This window comes from Notothenia rossii, assembly GCF_949606895.1.
Source record: "Notothenia rossii genome assembly, chromosome: 2".
NCBI lineage: Eukaryota > Metazoa > Chordata > Actinopteri > Perciformes > Nototheniidae > Notothenia > Notothenia rossii.
The window spans coordinates 31817941-31839828 of NC_136904.1; the positions used below are offsets into that span (position 1 = coordinate 31817941).

General features: G+C 43.4%; 1 protein-coding gene across 6 annotated transcripts in view; it reads right to left on the reverse strand.

Moving 5' to 3' along the window:
• The window catches only part of nav2a (neuron navigator 2a), a 236575-nt gene that overhangs the window by 78424 nt on the left and 136263 nt on the right, over nucleotides 1-21888 (reverse strand). For all 6 annotated transcript variants that reach the window (XM_079666825.1, XM_079666824.1, XM_079666822.1 and 3 more), the window contains one exon: nucleotides 2258-2375. In XM_079666825.1, coding sequence (XP_079522951.1) covers nucleotides 2258-2375 — 118 coding nt within the window. The remainder of the gene's footprint in view (nucleotides 1-2257; nucleotides 2376-21888) is intronic.

A 21888-nucleotide genomic window follows, 5' to 3' on the forward strand; every position in this document is an offset into this window, starting at 1 on the left:
ACATAACATGATCATTAATTAAACAATACTGAAGTTGAGAATATTTGTCTGCTTCCTGATAAATTGCACACTGTCACAAGAGATAGCTCCTGTGTGATTTTGAGACACAAATTATGCCAAAATAAATGTTAAACACAATAACTAGACACATTTTGCCTGGTTGACTAATGCAAAGCCAGGAACCACACCATATAAAGGCTTCTTTGAAAAGATAGAAAAGTATCCCAATCTTAAATATCTTTAAAGGTCACAAATCTGATCGGTTCCCTCAAGGAGGGCTCAACAAACTTCACTGATCTCCTTGATCTGAAGGTGTTCCTCTTCCAAAGTCCTGACCTTGGATGTAAGTTGGTCCAATAGCTACTGTGGTGCCATATCCGGTCCCAGTATGGCTTTTCCACAGCAGCAGCCAGCTCCTGTTTCACCGGCGCTTATGTGGTGTGAGCTTTTCTCCGAATGGAGAGGAGGCAGCAGGAGGAACAGGGGAATGGATGCCTCTGGCTCGTGTTGTTTTCAATTAAGAGCAGGGCAGGAGCAGCGATGGTCAGCTGTCCAAGAGTACAGTATATACTGTGTGTAAGCTTGATATTGTGAGAATACAACAAGTAATGAATGAAGGGGATGATGTTGTGACACTTTCAGACCCCGGGAACCTTTTTTTAGTTCATTAGTTCATTTTCTAGAAATGCAGAAACATTTTACAGGCACTCAGGAAGTGTACTTTCATTTAAACTTATGAAATTGAATTACAGTTTTAATGAAGTCTCGTCTCAGGAGGAAGAACCTTTTTGAGGTGAAAGAAGAATCAGGGTCACTGTTTAAGTATGGCGGGTCAATCACTGGCCAGCAAAACAGAAGGCCTCTATAAAGTTACAAAATAACCAGAACAACATCTACTTTTAGTTTGTGGGTCTAGTCACTGGGAGTATTTAGAGCCTGTATTCCACTACAACAAGCTCACTTATTCTAAAGCAGGGGTGTCAAATCAAGGCCCGCGACTTCATTTGATGTGGCCCGCAAGAGCTTGCAAAGAATATAATACGTTTATTATTGGTTACATCGCCCACAATGCAGCTCATTTTGTAATGTGGCCTGCGATTACATTTAGTTTGACAACCTCCATGTGTGCAGGATTGACTGTTGGTGTTGTTAAAGAATAATCTGAATTATTTAAGTTTCCATCATGAGGATAAAAAGCTGGAGCCAGTATGAACGTATGAGAAAGAGAGGCTGTCAAGCTTCATTCAACTCTCCAAATAGAATCACATGCAACAGCTACAGTATGACAGTGAGATTTCTCTCTGTGCACCAGGAAGCCATACGGGGCATAGGAAGTAGAAATGTGGGTCAGAGTGAAGGGTTAGAGCTGGGAGCAGACAGTCAGTGACATGCTGAGTCACCGGTCAGCTGGTGTCGGGATGCTTCAGCCTCAAAGCTGTCGGAACTTGAAATGACAGGCTGAGGACGGCCAGACAAAATGACAGTACCGATGATGAGACAGACGAGGGCGAGGGTCAAAAAGACGGAGGAACAGCCCACGATTACAACCAAACCAGGTAATCCTAGTTCATATCACAATCTTTAAAAACACAAGGAAATCAGGTCTAAAATTCCTGTTGGTGAATGTAATAATGATAAAGATTTTATTTGCTTTTGAGAAATGTGATTAATATGTGTGTACAAATAAGAGAGGAACTGTGATGAATACGTAGTACAGGGAAACACCTTACAGGTTACTTCGGAAATGTGCTTTTTTAGGTATAGTTTCATGGGCTTCATGGGGCAGTTTTGTTTTGTTCTTCTATTTAGAAATGATGTCCTGTTTCTTCTCACATATTAATGTTAGGCGAAGTGAGTTTTTCTTTGCTTAATTGAATAGATAACAACATTTTGGGAGCTAAAGAAAATTCTACTTCCTCTACTTCAAACTGAAAAATATTGATTTGAGTGTTTTGTCCAAACTTTATCAATGCTGGATGAAAGTAAAATATTGAATGGTGCAGGACGAAATGTACTCTTGACATGATTCAAACTGACATTATTACATCATATAATACGTAATGAAGTGATTCACCTTGCTGGTTATTGGATGGTGATGCCCCTTGTTTTGGAAGAGATTAAGCTATTTGTTTGGTTAAGGTCAGTCAAAGCTCTAAAAGTAGATGACAACATGTTTGACTTTTTTCTTTAGCAAGCACGTGATCGGAGCTTATTTTCCTTTTTGCAGATTGTGCGATCAGAAGTGTGTTTTCCTTACCTACGACCTGGATGATCTCAGCCAGCAGCACTCCATCTGCAACGTCTGTTTGCAGGTCCTTGATCAGACGCTTGTTTCCTGACTTGGCAAGGTAGTGGTTGGCCCAGTCCGTGTAAATCTGCGTTCAGACACAAACACAACCACGCCGTTCAGTTATCAGCCAACAAACATAAAATCCAGTCCAAAATCGGGGGCGACCCTGTCAGCTCGTCCACGTGTTTCAAACTCCATAAACACTTGAAAACTACAAAAGGTATAAATGGTTGAAGCAAGTTTACGACTAATAAAATAACAACATGGTTGAATGGGAGCAGAGTAGCCCTCTTTCTTTTGTTGGGGCTCCGATCTGGCATATATCCGCGTGGTATTCAAATTGGGGCCATTGTGCTCAGCCAGGGCATTCATCTCGCAGCCACGGCGGCTGTTTTCAATGGGCCATGCTGACATCACTCTCTGGGGACAGAAAAGACCCTTCACTGCCTGGGGGGAGGAGAGGCGGGGGGCAGAGCAAGCATCTGAATAATCTGAATAGCTGCCTTGATAATTAGTCGCCAAACTCTCTCTTTTTTACTCTCTCTCCTCAAGAGAAGTGAGTCTCTATTTCTGGTGAGCTAAAAATAAGAGGCATAGAAAAGTTGATGTCAAGTTGCACAGAACTTGCACTAGAAACTGAAATGTTTTGGCACAATAAAAGCATTGGTGCACCGTCCTGATTTGTAATACTGCCAGGCTTGTCTGTAAATGGCATAGTCTGTTTAACAGGAGTAACTTCAGAACACTTTTCCCCCCCCTAGGGATCTGAAACATGTCTGACAGCTCGGCTATATTAAGACATCTCTCTCTACAGTAGGTCTTAATCTGGGTTTCACACGAACCAAAAAGCTGTGTTGCCAGTCAGGTGAAAAGTTGACAGAGAAGAGACACTCAAGTATGTTTCAGATTATTTCTGTTCTGTAGTAGTCTACTGCTTTAAATGTTCAAGTTAAATGTCACCCTTTTTTACATGCATTGAACCATCTGTATTTGGGGAATGTATCGCTGTGACAGCAGTATTGCAAGATGAAACTAAAAATCTTTACCTATAGTGTTAAAGCGTCTAACTCCTGGGTCTGAAAAATGTAAGAGGCTTAAATCTGCATTATTTCTAAAAGCTAAAGCACTGGTTCTCACTAAATGTTTTACCTCCATTCATATTTCACTGACTAGTTTAATGTCTCAATGACTAGTTTGAAGTCTAACACAATACAGCATGTTCTACATTTTTTAGATAATGTGCCCATTTAGAGTACAATAGACAATAAAGCAGCACATGCTTTAGGGCGGAGCTTCTTTTGATTGATAGGTCAAATGTTGTCCAGTTTTAAATATTAACCCTTTTAGATTGTGTTTTCAATTCATGAGAGTAAAATCTAGAACAAAAAAACCCACAAAGGGTTTAAAACCAATTCCACAGTCCAGACGGTGGCATCAAGGAGACTTATGCATTCGTATAGTGGAAATATTCAGCAGCAGAATTAAACGGAACAGTACAATCTGTTTTAAGATTATTGCCCATTAAGGGTGAAACATAACTACATTATTTACTTACAATATAAATAAGGTTGAGGGTGGGGGGGAAATCATGATTATTGACCTGCTGCATAAAGAGCACATTTTAAATCAGGTTATCAGGTTGTAAGTACACTTCATACCTAATTACTCTTAAGAACCTGGTTTCAAGAGTGAATGTAAACTTACTGGGAAATTCGAGAGCACTGGTTATTACTGAATGAGTGCACAGCATTGTTAAGGTCAAACCTTAGCACAAACTTGGACACACAACGTGCATGGAGAGGTGTGTGACACGGCCGTGACCCCTTGTTTCTTTGTGTTTGTACTGTAAACAGACCCAGAGCTTTTTTGCCATGCTACTCATCGGATGAATCACTGCTCTCATGATGGCTTACAACAGGTGTGCGCACTTCAAAGCCGCACGCACACACATGTACTCCTCTGTACACACAAGCTTAAATGCAAAAGGTCTATGAGAGTACACGACCACACATTAGACTCAAAGAGCCTCGGAGCGATGTTTGAATCGCACTGGCTGCATACCAAAACACAAATGAACAGTTATAAAAATCCTCTTGAGTGAGACGTAGGGCCTAAAAGCCTTCAAGCAACAGGATTAGGATCGATTCACACTCCTAGTTGGTCACAGAGAAGAAGGTGCTGAAGTGCTGTGTTCAGGGTCTTTTGTGTGTATTCTTTCTTTGAAGTAGTTTCGGGCAGGTAAATTGAGGGGTTGGAGTGTAATTAAAATCAAGGTGAAATGGGTAGATGTCAGTCAGAGATAGACACCAGGGGGGGGGGCGAACTGCCTGAGGTCATGCAGGGGGGGGGGGGGGCAATTTTAGGTTGTAAAAGGCATAAGGAAAAAGGGGAAATGGGCAAGTCACAACAGAATTAAACTTTTTGTGTATCTGGAAGGAGACACATTTTCTCAGGACTTGGTTGAGACTTGAACAGATATAAAAAGGAAGGTTAACATTGGTTTTTCTAATGGCAAGTTTACCAGAAGCTCACCACTCTTACTTCTTGATGTGTCTTCTTGAAGGCAACTGTTAGCCGTTAGCCACAGCAGCTGTATAAGGCCTAATGTGTCAGAGCTGTGTGTCGAGTTCTTCTGCCCTCTTGTCTTTCCAAAAACATAAATGATCTAACAGCCAACCTTAATCTATCCTTATTTAACTTGATTTGTTTATAATAATAATATAACGTGAAAACAAAATGAATGTGACTATGACTAATGTTACCATCCTCAATGATACATAACACCGACGTCCATTCAACTGCAAACAAAAGTGCAACAATATCTTTCCAATCTCTGTAAATCAAGGACCTTGGCGATTAGTTCAACTTAAAAAAAAGACACCATGCATTAATCCGAATCATGTGTGTTGAAGCGCACCTTTATTAAAACTTCTGTGATCTGAAAATTGCTTGCAAGGTCACGGAAAGAGAGAAGGATAAGGTGCATGCTGATGAGAAGCAGGCTGATCTGAGAGGCGTTTTAATAGGCTGCATGGTTAGTGAGCTTTGACTCAATATCTATCGGACAATAATTAGGTGACAATGACTCCAGCCCAGTCTCAACATCACAGGGAGGCACTGATTAATCAATATTGTAATGATGTGATCCATTAAAATAATTGAGTGGAGGGTGGTGTTCAGATCAACTAGTCAATGTATTATCCCACAACACAGTGCATGCAAAGTAGAAAGGGGCCGAATGAAACACGTGTGGAGCACCAAGTCTCAAAGCGTGTCAAATATCACAAGTTCACATTGAACAAAATGTCGGATTCATCCATTCCTGATCTATTTCCGGACTCATTGCTAAGTCTAGATTGTTTTTTATCTACGCTCAAATCTTCAACGACTTCCTGTGTAAAGGCAACTGTATGAAATGCCACAACGTCCTAAAGTTGGCTAATTTTGATAAATGGAAAAGATATCTTACAGGTAGCTTGCAAAAGTGTTCCTGTCTGATGGCGGCCGCCTGTTACCTGTATCTCGCTCAATATGTTTCGGAAAAATGGCGATTCCACCATTGAAACGGGCAACATTTCCTCTGTGATGTATGCTGCAACAAGCCTGTTTATCTCTGCTATGCAACTATGCCATTTTACTCCTTTTCCATGAACCTTTGAGTGTAACTCATGTCACAAAATCATTTTGCGCTAAGTAACAGTAACCGGTGAATTACTGCTTTACAGACAAATGTAATCTCATTACTGTAACGTGGTACTTTGTGGCGCGTTTCCCCGACTACTGCTCAAAATACAAAATTGAAGTACCAAAGTACCAGGCCTGAGGTTTGGATTGCCGTTCCTCTCTGTCTAATAGTAAGCCCTCAACCACAACCTGTCAAGAGTGTTTCCTGCATTTGCCTCAATGCATTCTGAGATTGGTTTCAGTCACTTCTTCTTCTTATCGTGTCCACAAGGCAGTCAGTTACAGGGCTTGGTTAGATGTGGTTCAGCCACAGCTGAACACATTGCTGTCCCTTCTCATTAAACTCTTCCAAGTCCGATGTTGTGCAGGGTTGCTCCAGCAGGGGGCATATCAGGAGGTGTTGCATTGTTTGTGGTTCAATGCCGCAGTCACACACAACGTCCCCGTCATTTAGGTATCCCCATTTGGCGAGAGTGGCTTTTGCACGTCCAACACCAGATCTTATTCTGTTTAGGCATTTCCATACTGCGTAGTTGGTGTCTGCTCCAGGGGGCAGTGCCTCGCTCGCCTTTAGCTCAATTGTTGTTGCTGATGCAGACCCGGCGTCATGGGCGGGCCCCATGGGGCCAGGCCCGCCCATCCAGGATTTGGGCCCGCTGTTTTAATCGGGGCTGAATACCACATTTTTATTGTTTTATTATGATGTTTATTGTTGTTATTTGTAGTGCTTTGTCCTAATATTTATTTTTGTATTAGTTTAATATCATTTTTTTTATTTTGCTTGGAAATTCTGAATGAAAGGCTGCGCGCAAGACTAGTTTTTCGCTGGATTGAGTCGTGTGGGTTTTTGAGTAAGATGCGGCACAGCAGCCTGTCAATTTACTCTTGCTAGGTTAGTGGTTCACGAAAGGAAGATGGCAACTCAGCGCCAGATGAAGGCACATTAGAAGAAAGCAGTTACGTTACCAACGAGCAAGCAAGTCAGCTGGCGATCAATTATATTTTGAAGAGAATTTGACTCTCAAGCCGGCTCTCTCACAAACTCCTGCTCTGTGCGCAAGCAGACCGCTGCACAGGCTCTCTGCCTTGCTCAATCTCTCTCTCTCCCTTTCTCTCCATCGCTCAACCTCACACCACCTCTCCACCCTGTGTGCGCTCAAGCTTTCCTGCGTGCTTGCCCAAGTTGGCACAGCGTTACAAATGTGCCACAAAACCAACCAATGGATGTATAACACCGTCAACAGCCTTATGGCAACCTAAAACCCCTCTCTTTCTGTAACAACAATTCACGAGCGGCTTTAAGGCGGCTTTTGGCTGGCACATGGCCAAAGAGAGGATGTCTTTGGTCAGTAGACTGTTGTTGGCGCTCTTTCTTGCTTGCTGCATTTCGTCGTATCTCTGGTGGGGCTATGCCTGCCAGGATGTACAGACGGTCTGTAGGTGTTGATTTCAGGCAGCCTGTGATAATGCGGCAGCTAGCATTGAGGGCGGGATCCAGCTTCTTGGCATGGGCAGCTCGTTCCCATACTGGGCAGGCATACTCGGCAGCTGAGTAGCAGAGGGCTAGTGCGGTTGACTTCAGAGTCTGTGGGTTTGCACCCCAGGTCGTGCCGGTGAGCTTGCGGATGATGTTATTCCTCGCACTCACTTTGCACTTTGTCTTTTCAGTGTGGGTCTTAAAAGAGAGGCATCTGTCCAGGGTTACCCCTAGGTAGACTGGGTGCTCACAGTGTTCAAGGGAGGTTCCTGACCAGCTGACCTTCAGTTGGCGCTTGGCTTCACGGTTTCTCAGGATGAAGGCACACACCTGTGTCTTAGATGGGTTTGCACGTAGGTGGTTCTCTTCATAGTAAGGTGTTAGCCCTGCCAGAGCGTTAGAGAGTCTGTCTTCCACAATTTTGAAATCAGTGGCTTGTGCACCTATGCCAAGATCGTCTGCATAGATGAAGCGGCGGGTGTCTACACTTTTTGGTTGGTCGTTGGTGTAGATGTTAAAGAGAAGCGGTGCAAGCACACTTCCCTGTGGGAGGCCATTCCTGAGTCTTCGCCACCTGTTTTTCTTTCCTCCTAGCTCAACGAAGAAGTGCCTATTTTCAAGCATGCTTTCAATCAGCTCTGTCAGGCGGGTGTCTCTTGTGGTCTCCAGGATCTTACTGAGGATACGTCTGTGGTTGACTGTGTCATAGGCAGCTGAGAGGTCGACAAATACCGCACCAGTTACCATCCCTTTCTCATATCCGTCTTCGATGTACTGGGTGAGGTTGAGTACTTGGCTAGTTGTCGACTTGCCAGGGCGGAAACCTGCTTGTTCAGGGATGAAGTGTCAACAAAGGCACCAATTCTGTTGAGGATCAGACGTTCAAAGAGTTTGTAGGTGTGGCTCAAAAGTGAGATTGGTCTGAAGTTCTTCGGAGCGGATGGATCTTTCCCAGGTTTCAGCAGTGCTATAATGTGGGCTTTCTTCCAGATGTTAGGGAGCTTGTGTGTTGTTAAGCACTCATTGTAGAGCTGTAGGAGCCAAGTCTTTGCCTTGTGACCAAAGTGCTTGATCTGTTCCGTTGCAATATTATCCAGTCCAATTGCCTTTCCTGGTTTGAGGACAGAGATTCCCCCTTCCAGCTCTTCCATAGTGAGCTGTCTTGTAAAAGCAGGGTCCTCGATGTATTTCTTGCGGTTCAGCTTGGTCTTTTTCCCTCTCTTTCTACTCTTTCCATTTTCGAGCAATTGGTTGGCAACTTGGTTGGCCGTGACTTTTGGGTGCTGAGGAGCTGCTTTAGGGTCACCTGATTACTGGTAACAGTGCCTTACAGAATGCAAAAATTCCCTATCAACAAGTCGGATGTTCAAAAGATACATTTTCGAGGAGGGAAAATCCCTCCATTACCAAAAGCTCCCAGTAATCCCTCTCCTCTCCTCTCCTCTCAGGATTTAGGTCTTTTTTAGGAGCTGTAAATTCATGTCAGGGACTTTACTGTCACCAGAGAAAGAAACATGACACTGACTCATTCACACTGTCAGGGCCTTATGGAAAATGTCAGTTGTGGCCGATCTGGTCTATTGACCTCCATACTGTGGAATTTATGACCTTCACAAACTAAATCTGGAAAAATGTTTTGTTTTAACAAAGACTAATAACAGTGTGGTCTGAAAGTATTTGAACATTTGCACAATTTCTATAATATGTTCAGAACTCCAAGACATTTGAAATGAAAGCATGACACTAAGATAAAAAGCAGATGCTGTTCACACCGATCAAAAATAAACTAATAAAGAATAGCCTGCATAACCAAACTGACCCCGTCACATGTTACAGTACAGAAGATAACATCATGACTTTCCACTGAACTCAGATTAGCAACTACCGAAAACGAAGACTTGTAAACAACCAACCATGCTCTGTCACTACTGTATGAAAGCATGTGTCTATGTGCATGTTTCACATAATCACATCCAATTTAAACCTTCTGAACTGATACAGAGTCAGCTCTTCAAAGCGTGTGACAAGCAGCGATGAGTCACCGGTTCAGACAGCTGCGTCTTTTTCTCTCTCACATTAACACGCAAATCTGCCTCACATCCAGCATCCCTGCTGCCTCTGCTTGCCGAGTCACCGAGCTGGTGTGCGATGCCTACAGAAAGGAATGACGCATAGAGGCCATCCCCGCAGAGCCGGGTCAGCTGGGCGGGGGGAGGCAGAGGGGGAGGCAGAGGGCAGCCAGGGCATCACACTGAGAGAGCGTCCTTGACTTTCTGTTTTTGGCCCGATGGCTCAATTGCAGAGTCCTGAGTTAAGTCACGATGTACCATGATGAAGGGTGATTATAGAGGAGGGAAGCAGATGTGGTTTAGTGTTTCTTGTGGCCATGTTTGTATGAGTAACTTTCACTCTTTCATCTCTGAAGTTGTTTACACTGACACTTACTTGTTCACTGCTTGCTAAGCAAACACTGCTGTGATGTTGGCATGGACGTACACAAGGGAGTTGTTGGTGGAAATTGAAAATGCCCTTGAGGTTTTAGAATCCCTTCACTCTGTAAATATTTCCCTTTTATAAAAAGATGGTAAAATGTAAGAATGCTTGCTTAACTTCATCACAATTGAGTCGGAATACAATTAAGACTATGAGATCCTAGAGGAACTTAAAGTATTTGCAACCTGATGACCACTTAAGCAGTGAATTTAGGTGAATTAATCAAAATTACAAAAACATAAATGAATAACATAAATGATAATGGGGTGCACTTCAAATTCACCCCGCGGGTTTTGAAAGTGTTTCATAACTTAGAGAATTACTTTGTCTCAACCTCTCGACCATTAAGTCTTCCCTCTGAACTTCAAGAATGAAAATCACAAACCAAGCAGCGACACGTTTTAACATGACAAGAGTAACACACTACACCTCAGGTCCGTCCATTGAAGCACAGTTCTCACATTACGTTGACGACACACAGCCTTCCAGAAACAATCATGTTGATAACTTCAGGGCTATTAGTCGTATTACTTTCAGGGTTCAGTAGGCAACCTGAAAAGCGCTGCACTTAACACGCCATTATGAACTAATCTGCCGACATGAGTTAGAACTATAAAGGGATCACAGCAGGACCTGAGCCGCTATGAAGTGCTATCTCTCACGAGAAACATTTAGGACCTAAAACAGCTCTCGTTATAACTCAGGTAATGGCACTGAACCGAGTGCCGAATCTTCAGAAGACACGCTCTGATGGCAGTGCTTTCTTCTACCATTCTAAGGGGAAATCTACTTTTGAACAAAGTGTAGAGCCACGTCCGCTGATCATTTTTCATTCATCCAGGATTTTATGAGACCAAATCCTAGCAGAAGGCTTTCTTTAATGTGTTGAAAGTCACAGTGTCTATTACCTGCCTCTCTTTTGGAGGGTTTCTAAAATAAATCCCGGCTGCCCCTGGAGATCTGGCTCTAACCCTGACGTTTCTATTTCAGGCTGACCCAGCTTCCTCTTTAGTCTCTTTCTCTCATAACACCCCTCAGTTCAAATCTGTGGTGGACACAGACACTTTAATCTCCACTGTGATTGGTTTACTTCATGTTTTGTCCAATGACTTCAGGGATGCTTCAAAACCAAGGACTGCAAAGGAAAACCCTAATGAAGACACCCTGACAGTTGATGAACACTTATAAAACTAAATAGGTTTTCCCCTCTCTTCCTCATTAGTTTCTTACCAATTTGAATTTCTTGCAGGAGAAGCGGCTGTAGCTCCTGGCTGGCAGCCTGAGGCCTCCATACTCCTCCATGAAGGCCGGTCACCTTTTAAAAAGAGCGCTAACCAGGCAAAGCAAACAACTAGAGATCCACAAACTTCCAGCAGACCCGAGACGAGAGGGAAAATATAGCCAGGCTGTTTGATGACTTCTCCTCATCTCACATGTCTGGTACAGCTCTGTGTGTCTGTCTGGCTTGTTGACTGTATGAACAGTGCATGCTTTACTCCTCTCTATAAGTACCTCTCTCACCCCCCTTCACACTGAAGCTTCAGACACTCTGACACTTCTGAACTCCTCTTTCCCTCTCTGGGTGTCATCCACTCTGAGTCAGACAGCCTGACTGAATCCCTCTTCTTTATACTGGTAGAAAGATAGACCACCCACACAAAAATGCTTTGTTTTTGGGCACTTGAGTAAAGATCCCTTAAATGTCCTCTACATATTTGTATAGTTGTAACTAAGCATGTGAAGCAGATACAGAACTTATTTCAACATGGTATGATTCAGAAAATGTTCAGCCGACATCATAGAGCTTAAAGAGAAATCAACTTCTACGGCGATAAAGACCATTAGTCATCTCTCAGATGTAGGAATGATATAATGTATAGCTGCTTGGTCAGTGATGATTCACACACACTCCTAACTATCACATTGAATGTTTCTGTTCATTCTTGCCTGTCCTGCTCTACAGTGAAAGATACTGCTTGACGAAAACAGATCTGATCAGCAATATTATCGATTTGCTAGTTAACATAGCCAAATTAATCATCTCAATAAAGCTATGATATGTGCTCTGCTATCTCAACATTATATACGGTCATCAAGGCAACTTAAAAGGAAGTTAAGTCGCCTCCTGTAATGGAGACAGGGGGTGTAAATGTGATGGATGTCTCTACTTGATGTGACAGAGTTCCCTACGGTGACTGACAGAACACTTCAGTGTCTTCTTCCTCTGATACACCTGGTGCTGTACATTACAGGGCGCACACTGACATGAAACATAGGTCAACATGGGAGGTCTCGGATCTCCTCCCAAAGGGTTGTACTACTGTTTGAATCCAGCCATTGTTCAATGTCTTGAGCTGTTTTAACTTAAACAGGCAGAGTAATGTGCTGAGCTGACATCAGCACTGCCTCCATATTAATACACAGTCATAAACTCACACCTAAAAGCTGCCCAGTGCAACCACACACTTCCACTGCTGGCCTCAGAGCAGCTCCAGAGAAAGAAAAACGTATAACACACTGGTGGAGTTGCTCAAGGACACACATCTGTGCTCCACCACACTTTTTTCCCCCTGCCGCCTAAAGCTGGACTCTGACAAGCAGTGCCGTACAGATTACCTTCAAGGTAATGGAAATACAAAATGCTTTTATTGAGGGGGTTAAGAACATTTACTTTGGTTGAGAGATCATAATAAAGTATAACTTGAGCAAATCAAAGAGGCATGTAGAAAACAATAAGCATAATGGTGTCTCATTGGTGCTCAGACATAAGGCTGCTTAAATAAATGTTTAAAAAGAGTAACACAAACAACGACTAACAAGGCCTGCAATAATCCTCTTTCATGAAGGCATGCTTGCCAAACTTTAACACACACAGCAGCCAAGTATACAAAGGGCTTGTAACAAAAGATTTGGATGATTAAAAAATATTTTTGTGTTAAAAAAAAGAAGGACTTTAGCTATTGGTGTAATGCCAATTCTTCATGCATTGCCTCCCCACTGTGTTATATCTCATAGTCAGCGCTTGATCTTTTCCTCAGATTTCTTATGCAAAACAAATACTTTGAAACTTCTATTATCTCAGCCATGTTTAAGGCTTGTCTCCCAGGTGAAGGGTGACCCCTTTATCTACACACTAGTGTTAAGTGCAGTCAACTTTGGCAAAACATATTCTTGTCGGAGACCCCTCCTTCTGCCTGAGTCATTGATAAAGGCTCTCTGCAGGCAGAGGGCGACATGTGGCGACGCATCCCCTCTGACCCAGTCAGTGCCTGCTAGCAGATGGGTGGTGGGAAAATGATGGATACACTTGCTCAACCATCTAACAGAAGGGAGGAGAGGGAGTGGAGGAGAGATGCAGGTGAAAGTCTCCCGCGTATAGTCCATGTTACTTTCTGTTTCACACCTAACATTAAGAGTGACCAGAGACACACCCAGCTTAAATAAGTCAACACTGGGCGAGGGGAATTGTTGTCTGCTTGGCTCTCAGTGAACACTAGCAGACACAGACAGATGGCTTCTGGGAAATCAGTGTCCCTGGTCCGTATGATATGACAGAGGACTGCAGTCTGCTCTGCCAGCTGCTGTGATGCTTTATACAGGACACAATAGAGGTTTCTCAATACTCAAATTTCCCCTCCTCGACTCCTATCCTCGACTCCTCTCGAGACTTGGTGCCGCCCACAGGAGATGCGAGCGGAGGACTGAGGAGGGGAACCGAGGGGAACCGAGGAGAGAGGAGTGGAAGCAGCAGGCGGTTAGAGAAATGAGAACTCCCCTCCTCTGAGCGGTTTTAAAGAGACGTCCATTAATGATGACAGGAGGCACAGCAGCACTCTGATGGACAGATGTGTTCATGACGACTTATATATATTTACTTTTAATTAATTGACATTGCGGTATAATGAGACAATAACAGGCTACAGATGCGGACATATACACACACACATATATTTATATATACCATTTCAGAATCAAACAAGTATGAGTGCACTCTGATAATAACGTAACACAATCAGAGACTGGATATATCCCCCCCCCCACTTCTCTCTGGTCGCTCAAATGGGGAATTTAAATGACGGGCCAAAAGTTGTACAAGTATTAAAAGTAAGCATAGGACACCAAACCAACTGAGGCCCGTCTGTCCGTCGCACCTACGCACTGTACAACACACACCTACACACTGTACCACACACACACCTACACACTGTACCACACACACACCTACACACTGTACCACACACACACCTACACACTGTACCACACACACCTACTGCTCCTAAAGCATAATCAGGCTACAACCGTTGTGTATTTTATTATGTGAAGCACTAAATGGTCTTAGAAAAATATCGTCTCTTTGTTTGTAGATATCTACTAAACTACAGCATACAAATACAGAAAGTAATGTAGGCCTGTTATACTGAGTGATATATATTTTGCACACTGCTCTGCTTTCTGCACGGACCTCACAGCTGTTCTCACTGTAAACATCGCGTTGCGATAAAAGCAGACAGTTACTAAAATAATGTCCAAGGGATGCATGCAGAGCTGTCATTGGCTGAGATAAGTCCGGCTGTGCGTCACGCCTCCACCGTTCCCGGAAATGCATCCGTGGAGGAGCCGTGGAGGATGCATCAGTGTCTCCTCGGTTAGAGCTCCTCCAGAGAGCCTCCTCGATGCTCGATGCTCGGTCCTCGAAGTGCATTTAGAGAAATTAGATGTCCTTCAAAATGACGTGCTGAAATTCATTTCCGGGTCACTACCGGAGGACCGAGGAGTCGAGGAGGGGAAATTTGAGTATTGAGAAACCTCTAATGACTCCAGCAGCCCTGTGCTTAACACTGACACTCACTGTGCTTGACCACAAGGTGCTGGTTGCATGTTATCCTGCCTCTCTTCTAATATTTCCAACATAAATGTCTGATAGGTAATGATATCAATTTAGTTTGATTCTAAAGTCAACATGGAATTTTATATTTAGGGCTGCTATTGTTTAAACTGCAACTTTCTATTTAGTTTGCTGCATGATGCAAGACAAACTAAAGACAATGGAGGACTGCTTCATTCATGTTCAGTGAGATAAGACAAGAAATATAAAATAAAGAAAATATACCAAGAAAGATTAATCTTGTGATTTTTAAGAATTTTAAAACATGTGTCCAATAGTTGAGCCAAACAGAGCCCAGTGAGTCAAACCACCTTGGTGTAGTTTAGTGAAAACAGAAGCAGATCCAGTGACAACCATGTCTACAAATTACATTATGTTACATCCCTGTAGTGACGATCAGATGTCAGTCCCGTTGGAGAGGGACAGGAAGACACAGGGAATAAACATAAACTGAGACATAGGAAGATAGGGGTGATTGAAAGAACTGAAAAAGTGACAGTGTGACAAAGTCATGCAGACATCTGCCTTCGCCCTACTCTCCCCTCTCCATCACCACTGACTGCATCTAGAGTTTCTTCTTCTCAGATCCGAGCACGATGCACGATGCATGTTTCTTTTGGTCTGTGGGTCCCCTGGCAGGTCCTTCACCCCCCTCCGCTCCCTGTTGTACTCACACAGGACTCTCAAGTGGCTTTTGCCCACAGAAAGCTGTAGCAGGCCGCTCAAAACGAGCCCTCATGTATCTGCTTGCTCTCTGTCTGGCACTTGAAAGACATGTGGCTTTGTGAGGCATAGAGGCCACACCATGCACATGGTAGACAAAAATGAATTGGCAAGATCTCCGCAGTTTGGGAAACAGAGTCGACTCATCCATCAGAAAACCGAGCGACGAAGTGGGCTTGTGTGGTCATCTGTACATGGGATACATAAACTGGCTAGGAAATGACTGCTGGTGGGTGGATAACATCTACCCTCACATCGCAAGAGTTTGCCCTGCAGCCAATACAAAAGTTTCAAGAAGGCTTGTGTACGCCATTTACCCTCACCATCCGACAATGCCAAAATATTCAGAAGTTAATCCAAACTATGATAATATTGAATAATGAATAAAGGGACTTTAACGCCTGTAAATTGGTGCTTTGGCTGCTGCAGTGGAAATGGCACAGCAGTGTTTTGAACAAATCCTGAGACATGCACATGATGCACATGAGGGCACAGCAGCCTAGCAAGTGTTGTTAAAGAGGGCTTAGCTTGTTAGTAGGACTGTATGACTGAGCAAGCCATGTGCGATGACAGAACTGATATCTCTGCAGAGACAGCTGCCTCCTGGTCCTTAAGAAACAAATCCTCAATCTGCAGTTGTGGTATGGTAACACTGAAGGTCTGCACACTATAATGTGACTTCAGTTCAGAGCTTCAAAACTCAACAACATCAATGCTTTTGTAGGTGACTCAACTGCGTTTGAAAAGGCTTTTATTAACCTTTTTATTGCATGACCTCCCATTGAATATTTCAAAGAAATATGTCATCCATTTGGCCAGTTTCAAGTAAACTAAGGCTAATATGCATTACCCGGCAGTGGCTCAGTCAGTAGGGGCTTGGACTGTGAGCCGTAGGGTCCCCGGTTGAAGTCCCCGACCAGACCTAAAACATGGAGTGTGGACTACTACTTGGAGGGGTCCCAGTTCACCTCCTGCCCTGCCGTGGTGCCCTTGAGCAAGGCACCAGATAACTTCCCCCCCCACTCACATTGCTCCCGGGCGCTGTACAATAGCTGCCCACTGCTCCTAGTACTAGACTCCTGGTACTTGGATGGGATAAATGCAGAGAACACATTTCTCTGTGTGTGCTGTGTGCTCTGCATGTGTGACCATTAAAGAGGGTTTCATCCCTCCCAATTCTAATTCTAATGACATTACCTGTGAAATCCCGGGTTCAACTAAAACTCACAATATGACTGCATGTTAACTTTGAGCATTTGTTTTGTATTCATTGATTTTATTTTTATTAGTTTATATTTTAGAGTGTACTTATCGTGTCTTTTGACATTGTTTGTTTTGCACTGGATGCGTTTGCAGGGTTTACATTTTACAAAACCAAATATAAATGTTTACTAAGAGATTCCCAAACTTTAGGCTGAATAGGAGTGGTAAAATCCCACTTTCAGCTTTGATCCTGCTTGGGGGTTTGAGGTAAACCTTTACAAACATTTTGCTCAGTTCATAAGTTCCTCCAAATAATAATAGGAAAAACAAATGAGCCGTTACATGCATGCTGTGGCAAGTGAGAGTCTGTGAAGGCACAGTATTACACAATGCAATAGTAATACAATAGAGTACCACAATGAATCACATGACAACTTCTATTTAATACCTTAACTAAAAAAACAATTATGGTCCGTTCAGTTTTTTCCTCATGTGAGAATAGAGGCATGTCTATGATCAGTATTAAACACATGAATCATGCATTATGATTTAAGATGCGCAGGTCATATGTTGACATGAGGACCATGACAATAAAATAATCAATAGAGCTGTATTAGAACAGAGAGGGTCACGGACATCGACTACACTTCATAATAAAAAAGAAGGTCATTTTAATTTCTAGGAGTGTGTGCACATGTTCAAGTGTGCCTGTCTGTAATCCCTTTGTCATTCTCACACACACACACACACACACACACACACACACACACACACACACACACACACACACACACACACACACACACACACACACACACACACACACACACACACACACACACACACACACACACACACACACACACACACACACACACACACACACACACACACACACACACACACACACACACACACACACACACACACAACACACACCCTGTGGCCCACCGGCATCCCGTCAGTCATGCTGTGTGGAGGTTAGCGGTGTGTAATTAAACTAGCCTTCTTATCGGCTCATCTCTAGACTCTGGTAATAACCTCTGCTTCCATCTCCCCTTCCTCTGCGGGCTCGGCAGATCCAGATAAGGGCCATGGCAGAAAGAAAGGGAGAGACCGGGAGAAGAAGGAAGATATGAAAGAAAATAGATAGAGTGCCATTCGCCTGGGCTGTGTGTAAACTCAACAGGGTGCTGATTATATAAACGGATTTTAATTACATCTTCTTCTTCCTACTTTTATCAAACATATAGACCATTAAAAACATCCTACTTTTTCTCATTTGTTTGCACCACATGACCTATCTGCACCTGACCAGACCTGTTTTTATCACAGTGTCCCAGACCCTGTTGACTATTTACCATCTCTGTGGCATTGTATGTATATCTGACCAAACAGCAGGCAACAAAGCAGGACAAAAGACCGTTCTTTTCTCATAAATGCTTGGAATAGATTGCACACACACATTGCTGTTTTGCAAAACTCTATTTTAAGATTCCATGCGGACATCAAAGTGAAGCTGGTGTCAGGTAAGGGGAAAACTGGGATACACGCCTTCAGCACTTTCCTATGATATAAAAATGACCGTCACTAATCCATTGCGTGCCTGCAATCCAACACCACGGCTACTGTAAAGCTTTGGGCTGATGAGACAAGCCTTTTCTTTGATATATAAACCCACAGTGGATTAAAAAAATCTAAGAGAGAGACATGTCCTGAAGCTGCAGCGCCAGGGAAGAAAGGCAGGATAAAGTTGTGAACACTGCATAGATAAAAGGACTGTCAACAACAGTAAGAAGCTGATGGTGCTGTGATTTTATATGAAGGGAAATTAATACATTCTTTAACTGCTCCCCTGGTGTTTGACCTTTGTGATGACCTGGAAGTGTGCAGCCTACCAGTTTCATGGTGAAATTGTTCTGATCCCAGCGGCAAAACATCAAACTCATATTCCTCTCTGCAGCCTTCTTCTTCAGAGACACCTGCCTCACACTGAAGAGGAGTGTTGGCAGACTAGCCAGGCCCAAAGATTTGCCATCAGAACCACTGGATGCCACAGAGCTGCCTCAAAACAATCCTCAGATAAACCAGAAAGGAGGTTGCGGGTTTTTAGAAAGATGTCCTGAGCGAAAGCACCATGTATATCCAGAGGAAATAGTGGAGGTGCTGCCTGTTCGAGCCCCAGCAGGTCTCTGTAAGCCTGGGGGGGTAGAGCTGAGTGCCTGCAGCTTCTCTCCTCCCACTCTGGGACATGGAGGAGGGAAAAATAAACGCAGGAGACGAAAGGCAAGAGGAGCTCCACGGCCTCTGCTGCCGCTATCAGAGCCGGCCAAACCAAACGCACCAAAGGAGGAGGAGTGGACCCCACCACTTCCCCTCCTCCCCTGCCCACGGCAACACATTGTGCTCCTCAATGGACCATCGGTCATTTGCATGGGAGAAATAATGAGAAAGGGACAGACCTCTTAACCTTCTTACACCCTTCCCCCGATGAGTTTACCCCCTTCATGACAAAAAAGGCATGATCAGTGCACCCTTGATAACAGTAGACCGAATAGGGGAAAGACTATAGAGCCAAACCACGCAGAAGTCAACGCTAACCGTCACTTTTTCTATTTATTATTTCTTTAGCCAGCTCCTCTGCTGTCTGTTCAAAAAAGCCAAGTTTGACTTTTCCCGAGCAGAGACGGAGCGGTCAGGTCTCTGATCAGCCGTCACCCACATCACATCGCAGCAGCTGCATGTGTGTATTTATGTTCATGTGTACAGAATTCACGTATGTGTGTGTAAGAGAGTCCAAAGCACAGGCTGCCCTCCGTTTGAGCCAGCTCCAACCCCCTGTGCACACACACCCCACCACTGACCACAAATTACAAGCTGAATTTGAATTTTGGGAAAGGCCCAAGATTTACAATAAGTTCCCACAGTAGGGGGATGCATGATCACTTCCAGCAGGCTGCACCAAAAAGGCTTTAAGCTTCAAGAAAGAACAATAATACTACAGCCATGTAGACAGTATAAAGTAATGAGCTGTGATGTTTTCACACGAATACATGTCTGTTTTGTTACTACACTGTGAAACACTAAAGCACCCAGCAACATAAAGCTGGTTCCTGAACGTTTTTACACTTATCTTCTCGTGGGAAATTATGCATTTTATTAAGAAATATAAACAACATACCTTAGACATTCAAAGTGCTTAACTGTAAATGGATTTTACCTGAATTTCACAGACTGGAAAGTCCTCTTTGCTTTGCATGTTTTTTTCAGTTTCTTTTTCAAATAAGTTTTGTGTTGCTGTTTGCAGTGTGCTTCAGTTGCAAAGTTGGTAATCCAGCGACAATACTAACGATAGACCAACCAAAAATGAAAAATATCACTTTATCTACAGAGTACTCTCAGATGAGGATGTCACGTTGAAACCTACACGTATTGATAGAAGCAGTAAGAGGCTGCAAGTGCATAGAGAGGTGAAGTCCCTCCCCTTCCGTTGGACCTCCATGGACCTTATTTCTGAAAAATTATGTATTGAAGTCAATGACGAGAGAAAGATTATATTTTGATCCCGTTTGAATTGTGACACGAATTACACCTATGATGTTTGTCAATTTAAAAGATAATTTTGCAACTCAAAAAAATAAAAATGTGTCCTAAAACTGTGAAGTAACACATTTGTTTGTGTGAAACGCTCAATGAACTACATCTCTGGTCTCGTACACGTCACCAACACCAAGATGGACGTCACGTTAGCACATCTCACCTCTTTCTTTCAGAATGAGGCGAAAAGTATTAAAAGAGGTGAAAATCGTTATAAGTCTGGGCATGTTGAGAGCTGTACATACACAAAAGGGGAGTTAGTCGGTTCTGTAAGAGCCAGCATGCGAGACCGGCTTTACAAGGTTTTGTCGGGTAACACGAGTGTAATGTGTAACGTTAATGACATCACTTTCTGGGATTTGTAGTCTTTCTAGTTGCGTATTTTCCATAGTCTTATATTTCAACAGTTTTAAAACAAACTGTGACTTTTTTTTACATGGAAATTATTCTTTAAGATTGACAAACATCATATGTGTAATTCGTTGCACAATTAAAACGGGAGCGAAAGATAATCTTTCTCTCCCCATTGACTTCAATACATATATTTTTTCAAAATAAGGTCCCATGGGGCGGAAGTAGAAGGGCGGGACTTTGCCTCTCTATTGTCTTTGTGAGCTAACAGTTGAGCGTGTTAGCATGCTAACTTTTGCTAATGGGCATTAAATATAGTACAGCCTAAGATGATGGGAGTACCTTTGTCTTGCAGGTTCACATGATGATGATTGACTGGACAATATCATTGCTGAACAAAAAGTTGTTTAAACATTTAACCAAATAATCCCTGGCTGTGGTGCTTTAAGAAAAGTCTAAGGAATCATCAAAGTCAGTGGAATTCAGTCACTGAGGACCATGAGTCTCAGAATAAAAGGTCAAGGCGACCCATCTTGTAGTTGGACCCATCAACATTGCCATCCCTAGAGCCAAACATAACTAAACAATGCAAAGTGGATTTTGCAGGACATCATGCAGAGATGTAACTTGGACCGCACATGCAGTAATTTCTCTAGACTGATCAGTACATCCCAAAGCTTTACCCACCACACAAAGAAACCCATCTACAGCCTACCACACCAAGGAAACATTGGTCCCCATTGCCCCTAACCAGCATTGATTTAATGACATCCAGGCTCAACAAGAAGAGAATATGTCAGCATTTAGTTCTTGTGTTTAACAGTTTTAGCTCAGGCCTTCAACAAGCTCATTAAGTGCAGTCGCAGTGAATGGGCTGAGTACGGTTCTTTTCACAGTCCCAGATAAACCTCAGTGTGTCAGGGACAATGGGGGGGATAACCCCACCAAGCAGAGCCCTTTGTTTTGGGGGACCCCCACCTCAGCTCTCGAGGCTGGAGAGGAAGATTGGGGTGATGGTGGGGGGGTTGGGATGTCCCTGCTGCCTGGCTGTTCCGTTCTGGGTGAGGGGTGGGGGGGCGTGGGACATATGGACTCGCTCGGGGTAAAGAGACAGGAACAAAAGCAAGTGGACAGGGGTCTACTGGAGGTAATGGTAGACTGATCACTTTATTTGTCCTTTTATTG